The sequence below is a fragment of the Antennarius striatus genome, chromosome 2 (genome assembly GCF_040054535.1).
Source record: "Antennarius striatus isolate MH-2024 chromosome 2, ASM4005453v1, whole genome shotgun sequence".
NCBI lineage: Eukaryota > Metazoa > Chordata > Actinopteri > Lophiiformes > Antennariidae > Antennarius > Antennarius striatus.
The window spans coordinates 6,628,846-6,654,722 of record NC_090777.1 but is presented as its reverse complement, the minus strand read 5'-3'; the positions used below and the strand labels follow the sequence as shown (position 1 = coordinate 6,654,722).

At 42.7% G+C, this 25,877-nt stretch overlaps 2 protein-coding genes across 4 annotated transcripts; both read right to left on the bottom strand.

Moving 5' to 3' along the window:
- Window positions 1-4,407: 4,407 nt before the first annotated feature.
- Window positions 4,408-10,425, bottom strand: si:dkeyp-110g5.4 (uncharacterized protein LOC561637 homolog). 2 transcript variants are annotated; one of them, XM_068336384.1, is made up of 5 exons: window positions 10,323-10,425; window positions 8,374-8,941; window positions 7,854-7,949; window positions 5,127-5,355; window positions 4,408-5,028 (listed from the first exon to the last, which is right to left on the bottom strand). In XM_068336384.1, the coding sequence occupies exons 1-5, from the start codon at window positions 10,373-10,375 to the stop codon at window positions 5,024-5,026; spliced, it is 951 nt and encodes a 316-aa protein (XP_068192485.1). In that variant the 5' UTR covers window positions 10,376-10,425; the 3' UTR covers window positions 4,408-5,023. The 2 variants fall into 2 exon arrangements, with proteins under 2 accessions (XP_068192485.1, XP_068192475.1); XM_068336374.1 differs by having other exon boundaries at window positions 4,410-5,033.
- A 380-nt stretch (window positions 10,426-10,805) lies between these two features.
- Window positions 10,806-25,380, bottom strand: lrif1 (ligand dependent nuclear receptor interacting factor 1). Of its 2 annotated transcripts, XM_068331812.1 has the most exons (4): window positions 25,092-25,380; window positions 18,288-18,462; window positions 15,773-17,345; window positions 10,807-13,653 (listed from the first exon to the last, which is right to left on the bottom strand). In XM_068331812.1, the coding sequence occupies exons 3-4, from the start codon at window positions 17,318-17,320 to the stop codon at window positions 12,724-12,726; spliced, it is 2,478 nt and encodes an 825-aa protein (XP_068187913.1). In that variant the 5' UTR covers window positions 17,321-17,345; window positions 18,288-18,462; window positions 25,092-25,380; the 3' UTR covers window positions 10,807-12,723. The 2 variants fall into 2 exon arrangements, with proteins under 2 accessions (XP_068187904.1, XP_068187913.1); XM_068331803.1 differs by lacking the exon at window positions 18,288-18,462 and having other exon boundaries at window positions 10,806-13,653.
- Between the last annotated feature and the right edge of the window lie 497 nt (window positions 25,381-25,877).

Genomic DNA, 25,877 nt, shown 5'->3' with positions numbered 1-25,877 from the left:
CTAAACTGTCTATCAGAGTGTGGAAAAAGGTCATGCAGATGGTGGTTTAATATCAGTATGGGGAGGGTTCATAAATGTTTAAATTACTGTAAATAATAAGATAGTTTGTCGCTCTATCTTATTAATTGTGTGTCATTACTGGAACGCATTAACCACAAAGAACGAGGGCACACTTTATTAGCAGTGGAAAAAGAAGGCAGGAGGGATTGCACCGTTTGTTAGTGAGAAGTGGTACAATCCAGGACATGTGCGCATGGATGAAGGTGTCTGCTTGCCGTAGGAATGCGGCCATATTATCTGCCTCGGGAGTTCACGTCTGCCATTCTGATTGTAACCTACAACCCCCGATCAACTGACGCACCAACGGCATGTGATGTCGTCACCTCCACTGTCGCCAGGGTGCAGACCCAGCATCCAAATGCCTTCACAGTGATTATTGGTGACTTCAACCATGTCACCCTAAACCAATTGCTGCCCACCTTTCACCAATATGTGGACTGTCCCACCAGGATAAATAAGTCATTGGACCTACTGTGTGCAAACACCAGGGGGGGGAGCCCGAGGCGTTCCCAGGCCAGCAGTGAGACATAGTCTCCTCCCAGTAGGACATGCCCGGAGCACCTCAGCTGGCTCCGCTCAAGACGGAGCAGCAGCGGCTCTACTCCGAGCTCCTCCCTGGTGCCTGAGCTCCTCACCCTATCTCTAAGGGTGTGCCCAGCCACTCTACGGAGGAAACTCATTTCAGCCGCTTGTATCTGGGATCTTGTTCTTTCGGTCATGACCCAAAGCTCATGATCATAGGTGATAGTAGGAACGTAGATTGACCGGTAAATCGAGAGCTTCGCCTTGCGACTCAGCTCCTTCTTCACCACAACAGACCTATACAGCGACTGCATCACTGCAGAAGCTGCACCGACCCGTCTGTCAATGTCACGTTCCATCCTTCCCTCACTCGCGAACAAGACCCCAAGATACTTAAACTCTTCCACTTGGGGCAAGGACACTCCACCGACCTGAATAGGGCATACCACCCTTTTCCGGTCAAGAACCATGGCCTCGGATTTAGAGGTGCTGATCCTCATCCCACTTGCGTCACACTCTGCTGCAAACCATCCCAGTGCACGCTTAAGGTCCAGGTTTGATGAGACCAACAGGACAACATCATCTGCAAAAAGCAGAGATGAAATCCTTTAGTCCCCAAACTAGATTACCTCCGGACCTTGGCTGCGCCTAGAAATTCTGTCCATAAAGATTATGAACAGAACCGGTGATAGAGGGCAGCCCTGCCGGAGTCCAACATGCACCTGGAACATGTCTGACTTACTGCCGGCAATGCGAACCAAGCTCTGGCTTCGGTCGTACATGGACTGGACAGCCCTCAGCAATGGGCCCCGGACCCCATACTCCCGAAGCACTCCCCACAAGGGAGGGACACGGTCGAATGCCTTCTCCAGATCCACGAAACACATGTGAACTGGTTGGGCAACTCCCATGAACCCTCGAGCACTTGATGGAGAGTGTAGAGCTGGTCCAGTGTTCCACAACTGGGACGAAAACCGCATTGTTCCTCCTGAATCCTCGGTTCGACTATCGGTCTAATCCTCCTCTCCAGTACCCTGGAATAGACTGTCCCCGGGAGGCTGAGGAGTGTGATCCACACCCTCCGGACCCCCTTTTTGAAAAGAGGGACCACCACCCCGATCTGCCAGTCCAGACGTACTGTCCCCGACTGCCATGCAATGTTACAGAGACGTGTCAACCATGACATCCCCTGCACATCCAGAGACTTGAGGTACTCAGGGCGAATCTCATCCACCCCTGGTGCTTTGCCACCGAGGAGTTTGGCAACCACCTCGGTGACTTCAGCTTGGGTGATGGACTAGTCCACCTCTGAGACTTCAGCCTCTGCTTCCTCTGTGTAAGACATGGCAGCGGGATTGAGGAGATCCTCAAAGTATTCTTTCCACCGCCCGACATTCCTCAGTTGAGGTCAGCAGCTCTCCGCCTTGACTGTAAACAGTGTTGGCTGTGCACTGCTTTCCCATCCTGAGGCACCAATGGTTTGCCAGAATTTCCTGGAGGCTGACTGATACTCTTCCACCATGGCCTCCCCGAACTCTTCCCAGACCCGAGTTTTTGCCTCCGCGACTACTCGAGCTGCAGTACGCCTGGCCTGCCTGCACCTGTCAGCTGTCTCCAGAGTCCTACAATTCAACAATTTGATAGGACCCCTTCTTGAGCTTGACGGCCTCCCTTACTTCCGGTGTCCACCACCAAGTTCGGGGGTTACCACTGCGACAGGCACCAGAGACCTTGCGACCACAACTCCGAGCAGCCACTTCGACAATGGAGGCGGAGAACATGGTCCACTCTGACTCAATGTCCCCAGCCTCTTGCGGGATCTAGGAGAAGCTCTCCCGGAGGTGGCAGTTGAAGACCTCACCGATAGAGGGTTCTGCCAGATGTTCCCAGCAGATTCTCAAAACACGTTTGAGCCTGCCGGGTCTGTCCAGCCTCCTGCCAGCGGATCCAACTCACCACCAGGTGATGATCGGTTGACAGCTCTGCCCCTCTCTTCACCCGAGTGTCCAACACACGCAGTCAGAGGTCTGATGATACGACAACAAAGTCGATCATCGACCTCCGGCCTAGGGTGTCCTGGTGCCATGTGCATTTATGGACATCCCTGTGGTTGAACAAGGTGTTTGTTATGCACAAACTGTGACTAGCACAGAAGTCCAATAACAGAACACCACTCGTGCTCAGATCGGGGAGGCCGTTCATCCCAATCACCCCTTTCCAGGTCTCACTGTCATTGCCCACGTGAGCGTTGAAGTCTCCAAAGAGAACAATGGAGTCCCCAGTCGGAGCACTATTCAGTACTCCTCTCAGGGACACCAAGAAGGCCGGGTATTCCGCACTGCAATTTGGCCCGTAGGCCGAAACAACAGTGAGACACCTGTCTCCAACCCGAAGGCGCAGGCGACCCTCTCGTTTACCGGGGTGAACTCCAACATATGATGGCTGAGCTGTGGGGCCACAAGCAAGCCCACACCAGCCCGCCGCCTCTCACCTTGGGCAACACCAGAAAAGTTGAGAGTCCAGCACCTCTCAAGGGTGCTGGACTCTGGCAACATAGCTCCTGGGATCATTCGGGCACTCAACCCCCCCCACCACCACCACAATAAGGTGGCAGCTCTTGGAGATTTACAGTACGTGTTAGTGTTTTGTTTTTGTTTTTTTTAAAAAGAGTGTTTCAAGACATATCTTGTAACAGATAAAGGTGGATTAGTAAAATTGAAAGTGCTATCTTGAAGGTTGCTTTTACCTATGTAAAAACTCAAGTAGCTGTTTTGTCATGCATTTTAAAGGGACAGTAAAGTTAATTTTAAGTGACATATATGTTATTCATTATTACGAAAAGTAGAAGAAAATTTTTTTTTAAATGTGTAGCATCATCCGCTTGGTCAAAAAAGCTTAAAATCTGCACCGCAGCGGCTTCCGCATTCAGTGGTCACGTGGGTGTCATACGTCACTGGGGCCAAACGCAGTTTAGCAGCCATAAGAAACAATACAATTCTAAACGCGATTAACACCAAAAATATCATGGTTACCTGCGCGGTGAATGGTTGTGTCCACAGAACAGCAAAAAGACGCGACTTTCAAACAAATTCACTGTGGAATTAATAACAACTAGAGTTGTTGTTAATTCCACACAGTCCAATAATAATAAATGGCGGTTAGCTCAATGCTAACAATATGGACAATCCCATTGACGGGCTAGCGCGTTAGCATTTTTAGCGCGATACCTTCCCAGAAGGTATTCTAAAGAACGATAGGTCCTTGTCTTCGCGTGTTTTTGCTGGTCTGTTGACACAACCGTTCACCGCGCAGGTAACCAGGATACTTCTGGGGTTAATCGTCTAGAATTGCATTGTCACTGGGGCCAACTATTTTTGGCCCCGGTGACGTATGATGCTCACGTGACCACTGAATGCTGAAGCTGCTGCGACGCAGATTTTACGCTTTTTTGACCAAACGGATGATGCTACACACATATTTTTCCTTGTATTTTTCATAATGATGAATAACATATGTCACTTAAAATTAACTTTATTGTCCCTCTAAATGATTTCTAAACTTATTTTTATAGTACTATATCCTGATGCTACTGCATCTTAACCTAACTGAAGCCATTTTAGCTGATTGTACTTGGATTTAAAAATCAAGTGTACGACACCAACATGTGATCGCACGATTGCCAAGTTAATAAAATTGTAACATTAATGCAATGCATGAAAACACCTACCAATGACGTTGCATGTTTATTAGACCTACTTGTGTGCCTATATAAGGAGACACAATAAATCTGTATATAAAGTAAAATGAACAGTTTTATTTCAAATAAAAATGTTTATTATTTGTAGAACATATTGTTTCTTTTTTTGTACTTATATATTTCACACAATGGACCATAATTTATTCAAACATAATAGTTTGTAAAAGAAGACATTTAGTAAACTATCAAGGAATTTAGAATTTTAAACAGGTACTTTCACTGTATAATAAAGTTCCGTACAATGCAGGCTATTTTAGAAAAAAAGGTCTGGAAATGTGGCACAGCTTCGCTCAAATATGTTCACGCATGCATGGATAGAGTGAAGCTCTAATATGCAGATCTGCTTCAAGAGCCTTTATTTTATCCCACAACAGGGACATTGTTTGGAGAGTGAAGAAGCTCCCATATTTCATAGATGATCTATCATTATGGGTTGTTTGGTGAGCTAACACATACTTACATATCCAGAAAAGGAATTTTGATCACATGTACATAATTTTAGCACTAAATCACTATTATTGTTGTTCTGATGACTGCAGGCTGCTGAGTGCTGCATTGCTTCGTCTAAGTTTGGCCTTCAGTCGTGCAATCTCCTCCTCTTGAGCCAGCTCCTTGTAGTCTGCTTTCTGCTGCAGCAATGTGGAAGCTGCATCCTCACATCCTCCCCCTGTCCAGCTCGGGTTGTTACACTGCGCTACAAATCCAACAATGTTAACACATCCTCTGCTGACAGTTTTTATATTTGTGTCTATACAGCTATTATGAGTGACAATCTCAGCTTGTTCACCTCCCAGCTTTATCTCATTGTCTTTCTGCTCCCTCTGAAGATGAATCCAAGCTTCCTTCCTGACAGATACTTGCTCTGCAGACTGCTTACAACTCACATCGTCAACCCAGTCAGTGCACTGAATGGCAGACCTTGCAGTCATGGACGAGGCTATATCCTGTTTAGTTTTGCTGCATGTTCCTTTCCATGTGATGATTTTATTTTTGGTATTGTTGTCATGCAGATGCTCCTGTAGGGCACACAAAGCAATGGTACATGAGGCTATAGTACATGAGTTTGTCAAAGTACAAACAAATAGTAGTTTGTCTGTTGAGATTCATGATACAAAATAGTACAAAATAAACCAAGACAACCACGTTTCATTTCTATCAGGGCTTTGTTGTTCAAAGTCAATGACAGAAATCTGTTTGGTTCCCTCACTCAAATAACCAAAGACTCTGCAGAATATGTGGTTCCTGGATTTCTACCCTGTATTATTCCAAGAAAAATAGCAGCTCCCTTTCCTTGTAAACTAACTTGTCTTTGCTATTGGTGTCCCCCAAGTGTTGAGTCAGTTAACTCATCAATATATAATTGCCACACTAAACAATTCTAAATAAAAGCTGTCCAACATATCATAATATTCTTGGAGGAATTACTCTTTAATTCCCCTCTTATGAAAACCGTTAATTTGGTATGCGAGTTGCTGGAGGCCTTTGGTTTCGGTTCTATTGGGAAATTCAATGGACTCATGTACTATAAACAGATGAACAGTGCTGTTAGCAGCAATGAAGACAGTTTCTAAGCAGTAATATCAGGAATGGTGTTGAGGGAGGGGGGGCCGTGTACCTGCGGTTGGAGCAAGGAACCTTAAAAGTATATTGAAACAATCAAGAATAAAACAGTGAGGCCCAATTACATACACTATTTTCTGCACTATAAGGCACACTGGATTATAAGGTCCACCTTTAATGAATTATTTTTTAAATAATTTGTTCCATATATAAGGCGCACTGGATTATAAGGCGCATATAATATTTAAAGAAAAAAAAAGATAAAAAAAAAAATAGTGGCTGTAGTCGCGCTATCCGTCCACTAGATGAAGCATTCATGGCTGTGAGTACCTTTAATCAACTGTGAATGCCCCCAATTGTCATGTCAGTGAGGCCATTCTGAGCCTCGTCAAGAAAAACCTGATCACTTGATCACTTTGCCGTCTTAGAAATAAGTCAACACGCATGGGTTTTTTTCTTAGCTGCTGAGAATTACTGATAAAAGTCCTACAAAATACTGTAGTATAAAATTATCTATAAACAGTCAAATTACAAAGTGGTGTATTTGCCACTCTGTCTGGCAAAATATGCCATATTAAAAAACCCGACATAAAAAATTGGTTAAATTCATTACGAGTGGACCACTCAGTTCGAACAGGACGGATTATTTCCTGATCTGAAGTTCGAAGCACGTAGTTTGTCTTCGTTTATTAATCAAATCTTGTTTTGATCGACCGGTCGTCCAGTCCGAGGTGAGGTGCAGCTATTTGCTGCTGTGTATCCTAAACAATTTTTTAACTAGTTTTTAATGTCAGGCTGCTAATTTACTGGCAAATGCGACGCTCTGTTTTACCCATAGAACTGACTTTAACATCGGTGTCTCACCGCCGTGAATCTCACCACACGTTGCTGCCAGACAGAATACACAAGCCAAAACTGCGCCACTCCACCCCCCCACAGGTATCAACTACATTTGAAAATCAATTGCAGCACACCAGGCACCTTGGTCTAGAAGTGACTCTGCTCTTGAAATTTCAGAAAAGGCTGGAAGTTCAGCTTTGAGGATCTGTCATTCACCTTTATGCCAGTTTCTCCGTGTTTCCGCAGACTAATAGAATGGACCATCACTAGATACCACATTACAGCACTGACACTCGACAATAGCATCGACCAATTAAGTTTAAAGTGGGTTATTTCTGGCGCCACAGTGGTTGGGAAATACTGAGATCAGTCAGTCAGTCAAATTTTATTAATAGAATTGTTGAAAATTTCCTGTTTTGCTACGTTATCGTAGCCGGTCACCGGTGCTCTCAGCAGGCTGCTCTGCTGTCAGACAGCAGGTCAGTGAGAGCCACGACTTCAGCCACTTGACTACCATTGTTGGGGGCGTAGGCCAGCCACAGTGCCTTGTGAGGGTGTTCTTTGGTGGTGTAGGGCAGCCTGACTGCCGGCCAGACTGCCGGATTTTTTTTCAGCAATCTTGTTTTTAACCAATATTAATATTGATCCATATACAAGGCGCTTCGGATTATAAAGCGCACTACAGGATTATGAGAAAATAATAGGCTTTTAAGTGCGCCTCATAATGCGGAAAATACTGTAATTAAAAATACCTGAAAAACTATCCAGTATATAAAATTATCCAGTATAGGTGGACTATCTCATTATCATGATGCACCTCCACTTCTCTACTTGTGATTGGACCACAATTCCTTAAATTACCATTAGTTTGAAATAGTTAAATTATTTTCATTGCCATCTTTAAGAGAGGTGAACTCTCTTCATCTTTACTTCAGAAAGACAGCCTCTCTAGGATATTCTTTTTGTGCGATATCATACCAATAATTTGACAGAACCAGTTTTTGAGTTATACTATAAACATCCCAAATTCAACCCATCCCTATCTCACTCTCCCACTTTTGTCAGAATTTAAAAATATTAAGAAAAGTCCAAACTAAGCTGTTATTCCACTCACCTCATATCTGGTGGAACTGGCTTCTTTTGAGTGCTTTGAAGCAACACATGGCCTTTGTATCTCCATGTTTGGAGATTCAAGTGAAGCCTGGGTGTGCTGCAGGAGAAATCAGCATCACAGATTAACGTAACTATGCACAAAACAATTATGGAAGAACAAGTGCCTTAATTTTTAAGTGTCATTTTCACGCACTGTGTTCCCCATAGGAAGTCATAAAAGGGACCAATGTTTCATCTTGTACCAAAGAATAATGTGTTGAGGTGAACTGCAGCTTGTGAGATGCCTGAGTCAGCTGACAAGCTAAAAAAATATAGACCCTCTTGTATCTACAGTCCACTGCAATGACTTAAACATGTCTGTCTAGTACATCCTTTTTATTATTTATTTTCAAATATCATCAAAGTGAATCATTAAAGTAGTGAAAAATATGTAAATACATAACTTCAAATGTGGCTACAGCATCAGAGTCGTTAGCATGTGTGGAAGCTGAATGTGATTCTCAGCTGAAATGTCACATTACCTTTCTGCTTTTAGAAGACGTGTCTGTTGTTGAAGTAATGGAAGCCATGGAAACGTGTTGTGGATCATATGTCTGTGCTAGATGCTGGGTTTGACAAAGCCTCCTGATAGACAGGTAAACACGGTCTTGGTAGATGACGACAGCGTCTTGATGGGTATGTGGTGCTGGAGTTACAAGTAACTCGGAGATGTGAAATGAGTGAAAAGGAACTGTTTGGCCTGGCATGGTGTCCTTCAGTACTTTGTAAGCCATGTCCGAAGAAGAGACAAATGATATTGGATAGGGAACTGGTGTGACCTGTGACATGGTGCCTATGACTGAGGACATACTTCCCATGGTGTTTCCAGTAAGGGGTTTGTGTTTCTGGCCTTTTCTCCGTAGTACCACTGGAGAAATCCATATACCCTCTGGAGACTCTGGAAATGTCCTGCAGCCTTCAGCGTTAGACAATGGGAGGCCCATTTTTCTGAGCACTGAGTTTGGTAAACTCCACAGGAGGATTTTTTTCACTTCAGCCTCCACTGGGATGAAAATTTCCATACTTAAATTATTCCTTCTGTATTTTTCCCTGTCAACACATTAAAACACATTAACTGTTGCTCATTGTCTTAAATAAAGATGTTCATCAGTAGCTATGGACAAAAAACAAGTACTGATGTACCTAACGGCCTAATAGCCCAACAGTGCACTGTTGCCTACATTTTAGGGCTCTGTATATTTTACTACAGGAGTATACTACTTCTCCTCCTTCTCTAACACACTGTGGTTGCCTGGATCTTAATGAAAGACATCTACAGCAGTATGCTTTCTTCAAAAGCTTTAAAATGAAAAGTTGTAAAATATTCATATTGCAGGTATTTCTCATTATACATGATTATGAAATGAGGCCATTTGAAATGTTATTCATTTTTTTAATTAATTTTAAGAAATTACCATTTTTGTATCACTACCTGAGTCTTCCATAAGGGGGGTCAAAAACAAGCCCTATGGAATTTTCTCCATCCATGAATCCATCTACAACCGCTTATCCAGTGTCGGGTCGTGGGGGCAACGGTCTTAGCATACTTCCCTCTCCCCAGACACCTCCTCCAGCTCCTCCGGGAGGAGCCCAAGACATTCCCAGGCCAGCCAAGAGACACAGTCCCTCCAGCGTGTCCTAGATCTTCCTCGAGGTCTCCTCCCAGTAGGACATGCCCAGAACAACCTCTGCAGGGAGGCATTCAGGAGGCATCCGGAACAGATGCTTGAGCCATCTTAGCTGGATCCGCTCGAGGCGGAGGAGCAGCGACTCTACTCCGAGCGCCTCCCTGGTGACTGAGCTCCTCACCCTATCTCTAAGAGTGCGCCCAGCCCCTCTATGGAGGAAACTCATTTCAGCCGCTTGTATCCAGGATCTTATCCTTTCGGTCATGACCAAAATCTCATGACCATAGGTGAGAGTAGGAACGTGGATTGAGCGGTAAATCGAAAGCCTTGCTCAGGGGCGCCACAGCAGTGCTCCGGAGGTGAGCTGACACCCACTGTTAGCTCACACACCCGAGTGTTTTTTAGGGTGGGACCGCCGATCTTAGGGACGACCCGCTTTACTCCACTTGTGAGAGGCAGAGTGATACAAAAACTGTAATTTCTTACAGTTAACGAAAAAATAAATATGAATTCAAACGGCCTCATGTCACGAACATGTTTTACAAGGAATATATGGAATATAAAAATATTACAAACTTTTTAAAAAAGGATTTTGATGACCAGTTTACTGTAAAAATGCATTGGTTTTAATTCGTATTATTTTTGACCCTATGTTGACCATCAGTCAACATAGGAAAGTCGCATTCTTCGACCCCTAAGTTAGGACACAGCTATTGGCCGATACATTGTTGATCTCTCTGCTCGCGCCTTGCCGTCAAATGATTGTAAATAGTCCTGGCTTACTTGCGATAAGTTAATTTTACCTGATATAGTCGGTACCAAACCTGGTTTTCCTTTGCTTATTTCCAACACACATCACTCGCCGTCTACGTGATCGCTTTACGTTCTTCTTCGTTCATTCATAATGGTTGGCAACAGAAAGTACACGGATCTGTTAGCGCCACCCTCTGGGAAAAAAGGAGCAGGACATCTCAAAGAAGTGTAGATACAGTATTTCGTGTCATGACCACTTGGCCCGTGTGTCAATATTTTCATTAAGATTAAGATCTATATTAATCTATATTAGATCTATATTAAGATCTAATGTAACTCAGTGTAAAGTAAAATAAATGTAACTACTCCTTAATGTTAAATAACTGAATTTATTATTCAAGTTACGAACATTACACTTGCACAGAAAAAAATGTTTATTTCTCTGTTACAACATAAATCAGATCTTATATAATCATATGTTATAACATAGTTCAGATATATATTAAGATTAAGATCTATATTAATCTATCTATTAATCTGTTAAATCAATAGATGTTAATTTCCCTGACGGAACCACCTTAAGGGATCAATAGTCATACTCTACTCTCTACTCTGCTCTAATCATTTTTCAGTACATTCACTACTTGCTAAGGGACACTGAACACACTCTTTATTGTTCTTACCTTGGCAAAACATTCGCCTGCATCTAAAGAGATTCCAAGCATCAAATAAAAAATTTCACTTTTCACAAAGATAAAATAAAAAATGCTTTTTATGTCTACACCACAAGATTGCTCAGAGGTTGACACTCTGTCGTAACATTTGGAAGGGTTCTGGAATTGTTTTACCCTTATTTTTAATATACAGTTATGTTACATTGGTCAAGTATCAAAGCCAAAAACAATGAAAACTGCAGTCTCACAGTGCTGAAGAATCCCTCTGCCAATTGCTAGATCTAGATCCATCGATTTCATAAAGATGTGTATGGTATACATCTGATAACATGACAAAAAAAGCACAAAGACTAATGATCTGTGAAAAATTGAATTTGAAAAAAATATTTGAATGTCCTCAGTAAAAAAACAACTGCAATACAACCAAACAATTAGGGCTAGACCAGTTTTTAGATAGAACAGAGAATCTGGAGAGAACCCACACAGGAATAGGGAGAACATACTAAGTCAGCACAGAAAGAAATGTAACCTGGAACCTTCCCATTGTAAGGCCACAGCACTACCCACTGCGCCACCATGCTGCATTGTAACTAAACTAACTGAAAATATTTCAAGCTTTTACAGTAGTATTTTTTTAATGACTTACAGCTCAAAAAACTAAACAAATAAATGTAATTATATTTATTAAATATTATATGTTTTTGTGTAGGGGTAACTTTTGTCTTTAACTGATTAGACAGTTGAAGATTTGTTGACAGGAAAAATGAGAGAAAGATGGTTCAAGTATGAAGGAACCAGCTCTATTCGCCTTTGGCCCCAATACCCAGGTCACACCATTAATTGCTATGGGCCTCCATCAAATTTTGTTCTGGCTCGATGTCTCGCACTGACATAGTTCACCATCTTTATGATCCTCTCAAATGTTTTCACAGCATGGGTTGCTCTATTTTGTTGATAAAAATAAAGGGGCTAAAATGTGAACTATACATTAGGTTCTGATTAAATATTTTTCATCAGTTTCAATGCATGAAATTCACTCTATTATGCATCAATCCAAAGTTCTCAGTGTCGTCATGAGAGGCCATGTTTTTTGAAAGTTTTCAACATTCAACATAGGGTGTGCTCATGTTTTTAAATTAGAAGCAGTGAAGATTTCAGTTCAAAAAGGGTATAAATAACATCCTTATAAATACATGGGGGTTTGGAGAAAACAAAACATCAGGTAAACATTCTCCTAAAGCATAATAAATGGCTTTTATTCATTCCATTAAAATGACAGTAGTGTTGCAATGGATAAAGAATATTCTCCTAGCTCTTCTATGAGAGTCTGTACATATGTTATATAAAGTAGGAATGTTAGCTCTTGGTCGTTATAAATATCAGGTCTATATACTGTACCCATGGGTACAAGCGAATTAAATGGGTTTTCTCATGTAGGTAGCTGGTGCCTCCCTTACAGAAAGAGTAAGAAACATTGCTATATGCGAGGCTCAGAGTGGAGTCACTGCTCCAGTCAACTGAGGTGGTTCAGACATCTGGTGCGAATGACCTCGGGGCAGACCCAGGACCAGGTGGAGGGATTATATCTTAACACTGACTTGGGAACACCTCAAGGTTCCCCAGTCAGAGCTGGTTGATTTGGCCAGGGAAATGGCAATTTGGGGTTCTTTGTTAAAACTGCTGTCCCTGCGACCCAACTACAGATAATACAGATTAAGATGATGATGAGGTCTATATTTCAAGATAAATGGATTAGCTTTATAAAAGTGTGTTTAGCTCAATTCATTCCATGTCTCATGAGTTCTAAAGATGATTCTTTCTCTATAAGAAGGTCTTTCAGTTTTTCATGTCTTTTTAATTCATCATCATTGCCCATGGATGATGCGGATATGATGTTACTGTCTGAGCCTTCATAGCTAGATATCTGCTCATTCTTGGCAGTTAAACAGGTGATTCGACCAGATGCTTTCACAATTTTTGTAAGAGTCTTTGTCCTTCCACTTTTTTTACTCATCTTTGCCGTCATCCACGTCCACTTCATGGGTTGTTCTGTCTTTGTGTTGGACTTCACTGCAGGACCTTGACTACCAGACTTGCAACACGGACAAATTGTGCGTTTCCTCGTTCTTCCCATTCTTGTGTTTGCAATCAGATCCACACAAGTTGGAATCAGTTGCCGGGCATCTGTGTTTTGGGAGTTGGGGATGTCATTTTCATCTGTGCTGAGGAAATCCTCGTCTATCGGTTCCACATAGCATAATGCTGAATTCATTACATCATACGATGTTTCGGTCAGTGAACTCTTGGACAAAGAATCTGTGTTCTTCTTAAAATGTGAACATTTGAGAGGTGCGGTATGTACATTTTGATTTGGAGAAGGAGGGTCTGCTAGCAGGTTTTGTTCAGCTACAGATTCTACAGGTTTAAAATGAATGAGACTACTGTCTTTGTGCATTTCTTGAGGACTGTTAAAGTTCTGTAAGAGACAGTCTTTGTTTCTCAACCAACTTGTTTTTTTCAAAAGCGTCTCTGCTAACATTATAGACTGTCTCTGCAGAGACTCAACAGCTGATGCTTCATCAATCCTCTGAAGCAAAATTTTCACATCAGCTGTTATACTAAACATCTGCCTCAACATATGATCGGCCATCTGATTGGATCTTGGCGCCGGCGAAGGTTTCAACACTGTTGTATGATTTAAAGAGCTCTGTAAACAGAAAAAATAATAGCCAATAATAAATATACAGACAATAACAAAATATAACATTACATCCATTCTAACTTTATGTAATAATTTGAGCTAAATGATAATATGAATGAGGAAGCATTTCACCTGACTAATAGGACACACATGGGCATGCGGGCAGGCAGGTAGGCACGCACGCACGCACGCACGCACACACACACACACACACACACACATACACACACACACACACACACACACGGGAGGAACACTGCCAGAGTCCTATAAAATAACCTGCACGCTACTGTCTTTACTGTCCATATAGCTCCATTGGCATTTCCCAGTGTCTCCCTCACCTCACAGATGAGAGAAGTGAAAACACTGAGCAGAAGTGACAGGTGTGTAAGTGCTGTAAACAACATGGTAAACATCCTACTGCCTGTAACTTCATCCAACACAAGCAATTTGGTGCAGTGCAGAATAATACCCCATCACTCTCTCTTGCTTGAAGAAACTCAAGCAAGTTAAGTTAGTCAAATTTTATTGGTTCAATGAATACATCCTTAAAAGGTTTGATGATTGTTGTTTACATTTACCGTTAGGCTATTTTTATTTGTTTATACAATGTACATCAGTAAAGACTTGAAAATCTGTCCAATGATTTTGCATTTCAGAATGACTCAATCTATATCCTTTTTAGTCACATTTAAAAGGTTGTGCAGATTACACTGTCAGTGAACTGAGAGCTTTCATGAAAGTTTTTTAGTTTATATTACTTGCTGAAAACTCTTGATGACATCCAACACTAGAATGCCCTAATGGTCGCATACTTGTATGTCCTCTTTAATTAACTCAAAACATTAAAAGAAAAAAAAATCCAAACTAGAGGGGAAAAAAATCTTGAATCCACCCATCTCTCCAGTGACCCACAATGTGGAAATGAGGCTGTAGAAGAGACTATTATGGTTATATCATTTACAAGAAAATGGATGTGTGGACAGAACAAAAGCTTAAAACTATTGTACCCTGGGTGTGATGAATCTGTTTTTCACACATTTCGTCAATACATAATTTAAAATATGTTAATTCACAGATGACACATCCATTTTCACAAGATAAATCCAATGATGGATAAAACCCTCAATTTCTTTTAATTTTTCTGAAATAATACAAATTTAGTGGACTGCACAACTGTTGCTTATAAGGTAATTTGAAGGTATTGTCATCGGACATAAAAAAAAAAAGCTTTACCTTTGATCCAGCTAAATAACATCACGTCGGGATTACTAAACCTTACTATTTATTTGAACCCGAGAAAACCTACAGGGACACTGTAACATGCGTTTTGAATGTTCCTGTTCTATGTGGTCCACTTGGTTTGTGTTATAACCCACATAATTTTCCTTTAAGGATAAATGGATGTCCCTTTGAGATTAAATTGTGCAATTGGAAATGTTACAACAAATTCATCTGGTCTACTTTGAAATATAGACTTTTTCCACATTTATAATAGAAGTGTGCATTTTCAGATTGGAGAATAAATAATTTTATTTGTTATGGATAAATCTTATTCTAAATATATCAAGTGACCATTTTCTCCAAAAGTTAAAGAAACTCAAACTGTAAGGTGGTATGTTTGTTCAGCTGTGGTATTTCCTAGGAAGACATTCAAATTTGAGAAATTACACAAAAATGTTTGTATGAATTTTCTAAATTCTTATTGTTTGAAATGGTACTATCTGAGTAAATCCTTCTTGTTCTCACATAGACACTCTTACTGAGCTTCTAATTTTTTTCTGTTTCAATGCCTGCCATCTGGTTTTCAAATAATTCATTTGATTTTTGAAGTATTAATTTTTTTCATATGTTCTCTTTAAAACATGTTCCCATTAGGGGTTACCAGAGCAGAATATTTTCCACCAATACCATTCTCCATCCTCAGCATCCTTTTCCATGACTTACTATCATCTCTACTACATACATATCCAAACCATTTCAACAACATCTCTCACTTTCCCACCAAACTGTCCACATGAACTTTCCCTCCATGTTATTACTACATCTTTACATTCCTCAACAATATTCTGATTCTTAATTTATGTTGGATAATAAAGTTGGAAAAAAAGAGCAGTTTTCTCACCTCCTTGCTGTTAGAGGCTCCAGCGCTGCTATCAGAGGTACTGGTATCTGATGGGCTTTGGATGGTCTTCAGCTGTTGGATGGAGGTACACGGCTGACTGTTATCATGCATCTTCATCACGATTGAACCACAAACATCAGGAATATTATTGACTGTGCTGACTGACACACTCTGGTCAGCTTCTGTTCCTCTCAGTGGGGAGTTGTCACCTCCACCAGGTGATTTGTCCAGTCTCTTTTGTTCTGTCACACTGTCCAAGCTACATGTCTCGATGTGGTCGGTTCTTTTCATAAAAGACAACTGGGTTTTTACTGTCAAATCTTGCTCTGATGTACACTTGGATTTGGGTGGAATATAAGAAACAAATATGACATTATCTTCATCTGAATGAGTGACTGTTGGCATAGTAACTGGCGCTGCTTTTTGAGACAAGTCATCATCATCATCACAAAGGTCAATCACTTCATCTGATTCATCTGGAATGAGAATGCTGATGTCCTGTCTGATCTCAGGTGTGACTGACTGTAATGATTGTTGTGATGAAACGACTGTGCTTTTTTTAAATTCACCATGTGATGATGCCAGTGAGTCCCTTTTTTGCATTCTATTGGGTAGGCTGTACCTTTTGGACCTTTTGGCCACAAAAAACACCTTCCCATTGCACATGACCAAGGCATTTTCTTCTCCTTGACCATTTGCTGTTGGAAAAACCTGAGAAGCTGGCTCTGTCATTACATCACAGGAATTGATAGCATTTTTACTTTGCGCCATGGTCAAAAGAATCTCTGAAGAAGTAAGTGGGTTGAGAGTTGTACTTGTTGAAGTGTCCTCCTCTTCAATCATCCACTTTATTGGACTGTTGGGCCTTTGTGAAACCTTCGGAATCAATTTTAAACGTCTTTTGAAGCCCTTTGATGGGGGTTCCCTTGAACCTGTATTTGATGTCTTAGATAGAAGCTTCAGTGAGTGAAGTGCAGAATTGCTGGGTAGAACAGCACATTGATTTATGGTTGAGACAGGTGACACATACACCACACTGGGTACACCTGAACCCGGGGCGAAGCTGGCTGAAGTAAAAATCTGTTTCTTGATAGCTGGAGGGAGTTCAGATGCTGGAACTGTTCGTATTTGAGCATTAGGTGGAATCTGAAGATAATGTCCTCTTGGGAGTACTGGAGATTTTACCATCACTGGGAGATGACGTGATACACTTATCAACTTTTCAGAGATTGTTGAGATTGTTGCCACTGGAGGTATGGTCTGCGAATGTAGCGGACTCTTAAGTAAATTCCTAGGATCCAAGCCCATGTAATTTGGCAAAACATTCAAAAGGGAATCCTGCTGCCCAGAAATTTGACCTGCAGCGGAATTCAAAGCAGTCTTTTTTACCATCTTAACAGAAGATGAGCCCAAATTCATGTTAACAGTTTTCTGTGGTGTTGAATGACTTTGGGAATTACTCGATTGACCCTGGACAAATTCCCCGTTGATCATTTGTACTGGAATTAGTTTCATAATGTTCTTTCCATCAGCTCCAACAGCAGGCATGGCCTGGTAGAACACACCAGTCTCACTGGGGAAGAAGCATGCAAACATGTTAGCCAACAGGAATGGTTAAAAGATGTTCACTTCAAATTTAGTAATCTATGTTCATTAAGACCACACTTTTGTATATTTCAGAACAAAGCAGGTATATATTTTTTACTACAGGTAGTCCTCAACACACAAACATAATTGGTTCCGAGAGATTTTTTGTAAGTGGTTATTGATTAAACTCAAATCTATAACCACCATTTGAGGTCATTTAAATGCTATTATTACACTGAATACGAAAGTACTATTCCCTAAGACGTATCAGAAAAAGTTAAAGGATTTAATAAATTACTGTAATACTTTAGTTCATTTATTCATCAGGGGCAGCGGTGGCTCAATGGTAGAGTGGGAGATAAGAGTGGGTCGTCCAATGTTCCACTCCTGCCCAAAAAACACCCAGAGTGTGAACTGACAGTGGGAGGTGTTGACTCACCTCCGGAGCACTGCTAAGGCACCCTTGAGCAGGGCGCCGTCCCCCTTACAGGTTGTTCATTTGGGCACAACACAAAGGAGCTGCCCGCCACTCTACCTCTCCGCTGCATGCACAGGCCCCCTGTGTGTGTGTTTGTGTGTTCAGGGCCTGTACACACATATACAGTGTCTTGCAAAAGTATTGTATTGCCCCCCCCCCATTACTTTTTGACATTTTGCCAGATTTCAGGCTTCAAACTTAAAGATAATAAACTGTTGCACTGCGCATGCGCGAGCAGGCTGCAGTTTCTTGTGCTCTGAGCGACTTTGTTGTGCTTAATTTTGCGTTTTTTCTATCCCTGCCACTTCAACTTCCACCACTGCCCCTGCCACTTCTCACGAGCCCACTCCAAGAGCTGCAAAGCTCAACAGCCCCACCTCAACCACTGGACTGCCAACCTCGCCACGACCTCCTGCTCCCACCACGACCGAGACCGTCGTCACTGCATACCTGGTGACGACAACGCTGTGGAGGCTCCGTCCCTATAAGGCGGCTGGACCGGATAAGATCTCCCCAAGACTCCTCCGAGCCTTTGCTTCAGAACTAGGGGACCCCCTGCAGCGATTGTTCAACCTCAGTCTGCGGCTGGGCAGGGTCCCGTCACAGTGGAAGACCTTCATCGTCCCTGTACCCAAGAAAAGACGCCCTACTGAGCTCAACGACCACCAACCGGTCGCTCTTACCTCCCATGTAATGAAGACCCTAGATCAACTGGTCCTAGAGCTCATGCATCCACAGGTGACGGGTGCAATGGACCCTCTTCAGTTCACTGTCAGGCCAAGGTTGGGATTGATGACGCTGTCTTGTACCTTCTCCACCGTGTGCTCTCCTACCTGGACACCGGGGGCTGTGCCGTCAGGATGCTCTTCTTGACTTTTCGAGCGCCTTCAACACCATCCAGCCCCGGGTCCTGCAGGATATACGAACCTCCATGGCTGTGGACCCCTACCTCGTGAGCTGGATCACGGACTACCTAACGGACAGACCCCAGTACGTCCGTATAGGGGACTGTTTGTCTTCTATGGTGATGAGCAGCACTGGGGCACCACAGGGGACCGTGCTCTCCCCCATTCTCTTTACCTTCTACACATCGGACTTCAAGCACAACTCCGATAAATGCTACATACAGAAGTACTCCAATGACACTGCGATTGTGGCATGTATCTGGGAGAGTGATAAGGGGGAGTACAGGGCATTGGTGGCTGACTTTGTGGAGTGGTGCCAGCAGAACCAGCTCCAGCTCAACGTCTCAAAGACGAAGGAGATGCTGCTGGATTTCTGGTGGGCACCTCCCTCTCCACAACCAGTGATCATCGAGGGCAGTGAGGTGGAGGGACTAGGAAACTAAAAGTACCTGGGACTGCGGCTAGACAGCAAACTGGACTGGTAACTCAACATGAATTGTGTGTACAAGAAGGGGCAGAGCAGGATGTACTTCCTTAGGAGGCTGGCCTCCTTTAACATTTGTCCTGAGCACCTTCTCATGTTCTATCAGTCCGTAGTTTCTAGTGTGGTGTCATATGCCATTGTGTGTTGGGGTGGTGGGGCCAGGAAAAGAGATATGGACTGTCTTAACAGACTCATCCACAGAGCGGGCTCAGTGGTCGGGCTGAGCCTGGACTGTGTGGAGATGCTTCTGGAGAGCAGGACCATGTCCAAAGTCAGGGCTATCATGAACACTAGCCAGCCCCTGCACACCACCTTCTCCCAGCAGAGGAGCACCTTCAGCAGCAGACTGCTGTCACACAGCGCCTCCATAGAGAGGCTGAGGTCCTCCTCCTTTAACATCTGTCCTGAGCGCCTTCTCATGTTCTATCAGTCCGTAGTTTCTAGTGTGCTGTCATATGCCATTGTGTGTTGGGGTGGCGGGGCCAGGAAAAGAGATATGGACCATCTTAAAAGGCTCATCCGCAGAGCGGGCTCAGTGGTCGGGCTGAGTCTCAACTGTGTGGAGATGCTTCTGGAGAGCAGGACCATGTCAAAAGTCAGGGCTATCATGAATACCAGCCACCCCCTGCACACCACCTTCTCCCAGCAGAGGAGCACCTTCAGTTGCAGAATGCTGTCACACAGCGCCTCAGCCTCCACAGAGAGGCTGAGGTCCTCCTTCGTGCCCCGTGCCATCAGGGGGTACAATTACTCTCTCAGGAGGAACGGGGGGGATGCGGCGAGGTCAGCACGCGATTGAATGTATTCTATTTAATTTTATGCTGTTTATATTTTAATTTTATACTGTTTATTTTTTAATTTTATATTTCAATCTTATACTGTCTATATTTTAGTTATAGTTTAGTATATGTCCTGTTAATGCTACATGTGTTTGTTAGTGTAGTGTATGTCTCGTGGTATGTCCTGTGATGTCAGTGTTTCTTTTTTTCCCCCTGGTGTTTACCCAGTATTTATTGATTTATTCATTATGTAATGCCTGAGCAGTGGATATGTGCAATTTCTGCCAGGATTATTAAAGTATCTATCTATCTATCTATCTATCTATCTATCTATCTATCTGTTTGTCATTTAGGTCAACATTGGATCATTCAGAAGTCATCAGGGAACTTCTGGAGTCGGTTGGCTGAGCTGAGAGAACCAATATTTTTGCACATCCTACTTTTATTTTTAAACACAATATAAAATGTTGAATAAATTTGGTTCCACTTCACGATTGTGTCTCACATGTTGTTGATTCTTGAAAACTATTTTCAGTTTGTTATCTTTAAGTTTGAAGCCTGAAATGTGGCAAAATGTCAAAAAGTTATTGGGGGGGGGGGCAATACTTTTGCAAGACACTATATGCATGATTCAACTAACTAGAGTGTGCCACTAATTTCCCTTCGATGATTAAATCGTATATAAAAATTTTTTTTAAATTCTTAGCTGATTTTATCCGCTGTAGCGGGGAGCTGAAGTCTATCCCAGCTGGCTAAGGGTGTGAGACGGGGGAAACTCCAGGCGTGACACCAGTGCACCGCAGAGCCACATAGAGACAAACACCCACGCACACACTCACACCTATGGACACTTTGAAGACAGCCAATTAACCTGAAGCGCATGTTTTTTGGAGGTGGGAGAAAGCCGGAGATCCCGTAGAGAACCCATGCAGACACCGGGAGAACATCCAAACTCCACACAGAGCTGGATGCGAACGAGCAACCGCCTTGCTGTGCGGCGACAGTGCTACCCACTGCGCCACCGTGCCGCCCTGTAGTACTTGGTGGGGGAATTTGAGTGCCTGAATGATCCTAGGAGCTATGATGCGGGAGCTTTATGCAACTGGTTGGGGTCTCCGATGGCAAACAGGTCGTGACCGCACTAGGAGCAGTAGAAGAAAATATTGGAAGAAGTAAATCAAGGACTGTGATATCGCCTGGGATGGCACAACCAGGGCTCCTCCCTGGAGCCAGGCCTCAGCCCAAAGTGGGCCAAATCTCCTGTGAACTCACTTCCTGCTGAGGGAACCATAGGGTACAGGTGCAATATGAATTTGGTTCCAGTCGACAATGTGGTGCTCAATAACCCAATGCCTGGACAAAGAAACTGGCTCTTGGGACATGGAATGTCACCTCGCTGGGGGGAAAGGAGCTGGAGCTTGTAAAGGGGGTTGAGAGGTACGGACTAGATGTAGTCAGGCTCACCTCCACCCAAAACTTGGGCTATGGAACTAAACCCCTCCAGACTGGCTGGTGTGGGCTTGCTTATAGCCCCACAGCTCAGCCGCCATGAGTTGGAGGATACCCCAGTGAAAGAGAGGGTCGCATCCCAGTGCCATCAGGTCGTGAATAGGTGCCTCACTGTTATTTCACTGCTGGAGCTATTCTGCATCAGTGCATAATATCTTGGAGTCCCTGAGAGGGATACTGAATGATGCCCCAACCGGGGATTCCCTTGTTCTTCTTAGGGACTCCAACACTCATGTAGGCACTGACATTGACACCTAGAAAGGGGTGATTTGGATGATTGGCCTCCCTGATCTGAACTAGTCAGTTTGTTCAAAATGAACACCTTTCACAAGGATATGCACATGGCACCGTGACACTCAAGGCCAAAGGTCAATGATCGACTTTATTGTTGCATCATCAGACCTCCGAATGTGTGTCTTGGACACTCAGGTGAAGAGAGGGGCAGAGCTGTCAACCAATCTCCACTGGGTGGTGAGCTGGATCCACTGGCAAGGCAGGAGCCTGGAAAGGCTTGGCAGGCCAAAAAGTGATTAGAGTTAGATGAAGTGTCTGGGGAGAGAGAAGTATGGGCATCTCTGCTGAGATTGTTGCCTCCTCGACCCAGCTCCAGATTAATGGTTGAAGGTGGATGGATGAAGTTTGCCAGTTAACGCGACAATTAGTTAACATCCACTAACAACAAAATCAGAGTTCAGCATTCAACATCAGTAAATGCCTCTGGCCAGAAACCTAACCCAAAAACATTGGTTCCGACGTAAATTAGCTCCTACAGGTAGACCATCTGACAACATAAAAATAACACATAATAAAATAACATACAGGAGCAGGTTGTTTCGAGTTAAGTCATCCTCGATTAGTATGTCATTTTTTTTAAAAATACACAGAAAAATACTAATTAACATCAGTCCACCACAAAATTTAGACTCAGAATCACTATAACACTGTTCAAAGCATGTAATACCATGTTACTGTACAACAATAGACTAAAAACGTATATTAAAATATGTATGTATTGTTAAAATATCTACTGTTAAGCATCACTGGTAATTAATGCAACTGCTTTGAATTCACATTAGTTTATGAAAACCTTTTGCTCCTTATAAATGAATCCTTGAGGAGAAAAATAAGCAAACCCTTCAAGGAACTGTCGACCAGTTTTTAAGCATATCCAACAACATTAGCCAGAGTCACTTGTTGATGTTACTGTAACTAGTAGCATACCTTTAGAGAGAAGGAAAAGGAGGAGGAGAAAGGAATTGTTGGTCAGATGCAAAGTTGTCATCTACCACTAACAGTATTCTCACTATCCTTTGCTTTGTCATCCATGATAAGTAGTAAAGTATCCAAAGTACGAAGCCTGATGCTTTGACACGCTCACATAGTCAACAACAAACAAGAACAAGAGGGGTAGATGAGTGTGGAGAATGCGCAAAGGTAGCAATGCTGCTCAGTGGGGGTTGCGGCAAAAAGAGAAACTGCAAGACAAGTCCGATATGATGGCGCGCATTTGGTTGTATCTCCTATGGTTCTTAAGTCGAATGTTCATAAGTTGAGGACTACTATAGAGGTACATTATTTAAAGGGACAGTAAAGTTAATTGTAAGTGACATGTATGGTATTCATCATTATGAAAAATAGAAGAAAAAATAAATTTTATAAGCTTAAAATCTTTGCCGCAGCAGCTTCATCATCCAGTGGTGAAGTGGGCGTAATACGTCACTGGCGCCCAACACAGTTTGGCAGCCATAAGAAACAATGCAATCCACGACACAATTAACTCCAAAAATATCATGGTTACCTTCGCAGTGAACTTGTGTCAACAGAACATCAAGAAAACACAAAGACAAGGACCTATCGTTCCTTAGAATATTAATTCCACACAGTCCAACAGTAACGAATGGCGGCTAGCTCAATGCTAATAATATGGAAAATCCCATTGACCGGCTACCACATTAGCATCGGCAGCGCGATTAACTGTATGTTGTATTTCAGTGTCACAGATCTTCTCAGTAAAATGACCATTCTATCACTTTTGTTTACTTTTTGTGAGTGCCATAATCGCGCGATAATCTGGTCATAAAAACATTTATATAATATCTCCAGTAGCTCCAGACATTAATTAATCATCCACTAAACCTTGGGAATTCAGAATAAATACTATGGGTTGTCTGAAAATGATCTTACCTTCAAATCTCTTTGGAAATCCTCCGAGGTAAAGTGCTTATGGCAGATCCTCGGATCCTTGGTCATATTGACCCGATTTATCCGTGCCCATCTCCTTCCTAGCTTCCCAGAAGGTATTCTAAAGAACGATAGGTCTTTGTGTTTCCTTGATATTCTGTTGACATAACCGTTCACCGCGCAGGTAACCATATTTTTGGAGTTAATTGCATCGTGGATTGCATTGTTTCTTATGGGCGCCAGTGATGTATGACACCAACGTGACCACTGAATACGGAAGCTGCTGCTGCGCAGATTTTAAGCTTTTCTGACCAAAGGGATGATGCTACACATATAAAATGTATTTTTATTCTATTTTTCATAATGATGAACAACATATACGTCACTTAAAATTAACTTTACTCTCCTTTTAAGGAGGTGCCATCAGGGAAATTAATTTCTCCGTCAAACAAAGCACAGTGAGTACACAGAGTGTACACAGGGTGCCCAGAGAGGAACTGTGGTATTTTATGAGGAAGTCTTGAGTGGCAGAGAAGTATGTTAGAGCAGTGCAGGACATGTATGAGGACTGTAAGACAGTAGTGAGGTGTGCTGTAGGTGTGACAGAGGAATTTAAAGTTGGAGGTGGGACTGCATGAGGGATCAGCTCTGAGCCCCTTCTTGCTATAGTGATGGACAGGCTGACAGACAAGGTTAGACAGGAATCTCCATGGACTATGATGTTTACATATGACATTGTGATCTGTAGTGAGAGCAGGGAACAGGTGGAGGAGAAGCTAAAGAGGTGGAGGTTTGTCCTGGTAAAGAGAGGAATGAAGGTTAGCCGCAGTAAGACAGAGTACATGTGTGAGAATGAGAGGGACCCAGGTGGAAGAGTGAGGTTACAGGGAGAAGAGATCAAGAAGGTGGAGGATTTTAAGTACTTAGGGTCAACAGTCCAGAGCAATGGAGAGTGTGGAAAAGAGGTGAAGAAGCGTGTACAGGCAGGATGGAGAAAAGTGTCAGGTCTGACGTGTGATAGAAGAGTTTCAGCTAAAATGAAAGGAAAGGTGTACAAAACTGTGGTGAGACCAGCGATGTTGTTTGGTCTAGAGACAGTGTCACTGAAGAAAAGACGGGAGACCGAGCTAGAGGTAGCTCTGGGTTAGGAGGAGGCAACTGATTCGCTGTGGCGACCCCTGAAGGGAAAAGCCGAAATGAGGAGGAGGACAAGAAGCACACAAAATAACGTAACGCCGCATGAATAGTCTAAGCAGAACTATTGGGTTGATGCCACAGTTAATGTAATAACACTGTTAATAAACACTATTTTCTTATAAGACAAGGGAAAAAAACAAACAAAAAAAACAGTTGTATAACTCCAGAGTTGAAAATGTATCCAATAATGTAAGTGTACCTGTACATCGAATCCATACTCTTAATAACAGGAAACATCGATCCCATGAAGCGAGGCTCATCACACACGGGACCGAATAATTACTGGAAACAGTTACTATTAACTGGACTGTTTGACGCAAAAGCCTTGGCTGTGTAGCTGTTGTAACTGTACAGCGGCTAACCTATCGGTTTTTCCATCATGTCGATGAAAGAAGGGGACGCCTTGAAAAAAAATTCAATTGCATTTTCCTTGAGTTCCACCTTTGTGTACCGCCTGTGCATACATTCTGTGAGAACAGCAGTTGTTTTTTTTCTCCGTCTTCTTGTTCTGTTTCTTCTTGGTGGCGACAACTGGATTTAGGGTCAATACCGCCCCGCACTGGAGTGGAGTGTAGACCACGCGTAGAAATTTTTTTTTTTTTTTTGCAAAAACACTTTAATCACATTCAAACATTTTACAATTTTACATTAGATGAAAGCACTAAAGTGCTTCAGAAGAAGAAGATTTTTTTGCAAAAAAAACTTCAATCACATTCAGAACATTTAGAACATGTTACAATTTTTCATTAGAGGGAAGACATGAAGATAGTTGGTGTGAGTGAAGAGGATTCAAAGGACAGGGCTAGATGGAGGAAATTGATTCGCTGTGGCGACCCCTGAAGGGAAAAGCCGAAAGGAAAAGAAGAAGAAGAAGACAATTTTTCATTAGATGAAACTTCAAAAACACTAAACACTCAAAAACACTAAACACCAATAAACAAAAGGGCTTGGACCCATTTCACCCACTGGATCATGTAGTTCGCTG

Coding starts and splice junctions, on each gene's coding strand:
- si:dkeyp-110g5.4 (XM_068336374.1), bottom strand. CDS start 10,375: ATGTGTGTTGGAAATAAGCAAAGGAAAACCAGGTTTGGTACCGACTAT. Junction 7,950..8,373: donor CGTCTTCTAAAAGCAGAAAG/GTAATGTGACAT, acceptor TTTCTCCTGCAG/CACACCCAGGCTTCACTTGA. Junction 5,034..5,126: donor CAATGAGATAAAGCTGGGAG/GTGAACAAGCTG, acceptor TTGGATTTGTAG/CGCAGTGTAACAACCCGAGC.
- lrif1 (XM_068331803.1), bottom strand. CDS start 25,138: ATGGGATCGATGTTTCCTGTTATTAAGAGTATGGATTCGATGTACAG. Junction 17,346..25,091: donor AGTATGGATTCGATGTACAG/GTACACTTACAT, acceptor CTTCTTCCCCAG/TGAGACTGGTGTGTTCTACC. Junction 13,654..15,772: donor GAGCCTCTAACAGCAAGGAG/GTGAGAAAACTG, acceptor TTCTGTTTACAG/AGCTCTTTAAATCATACAAC.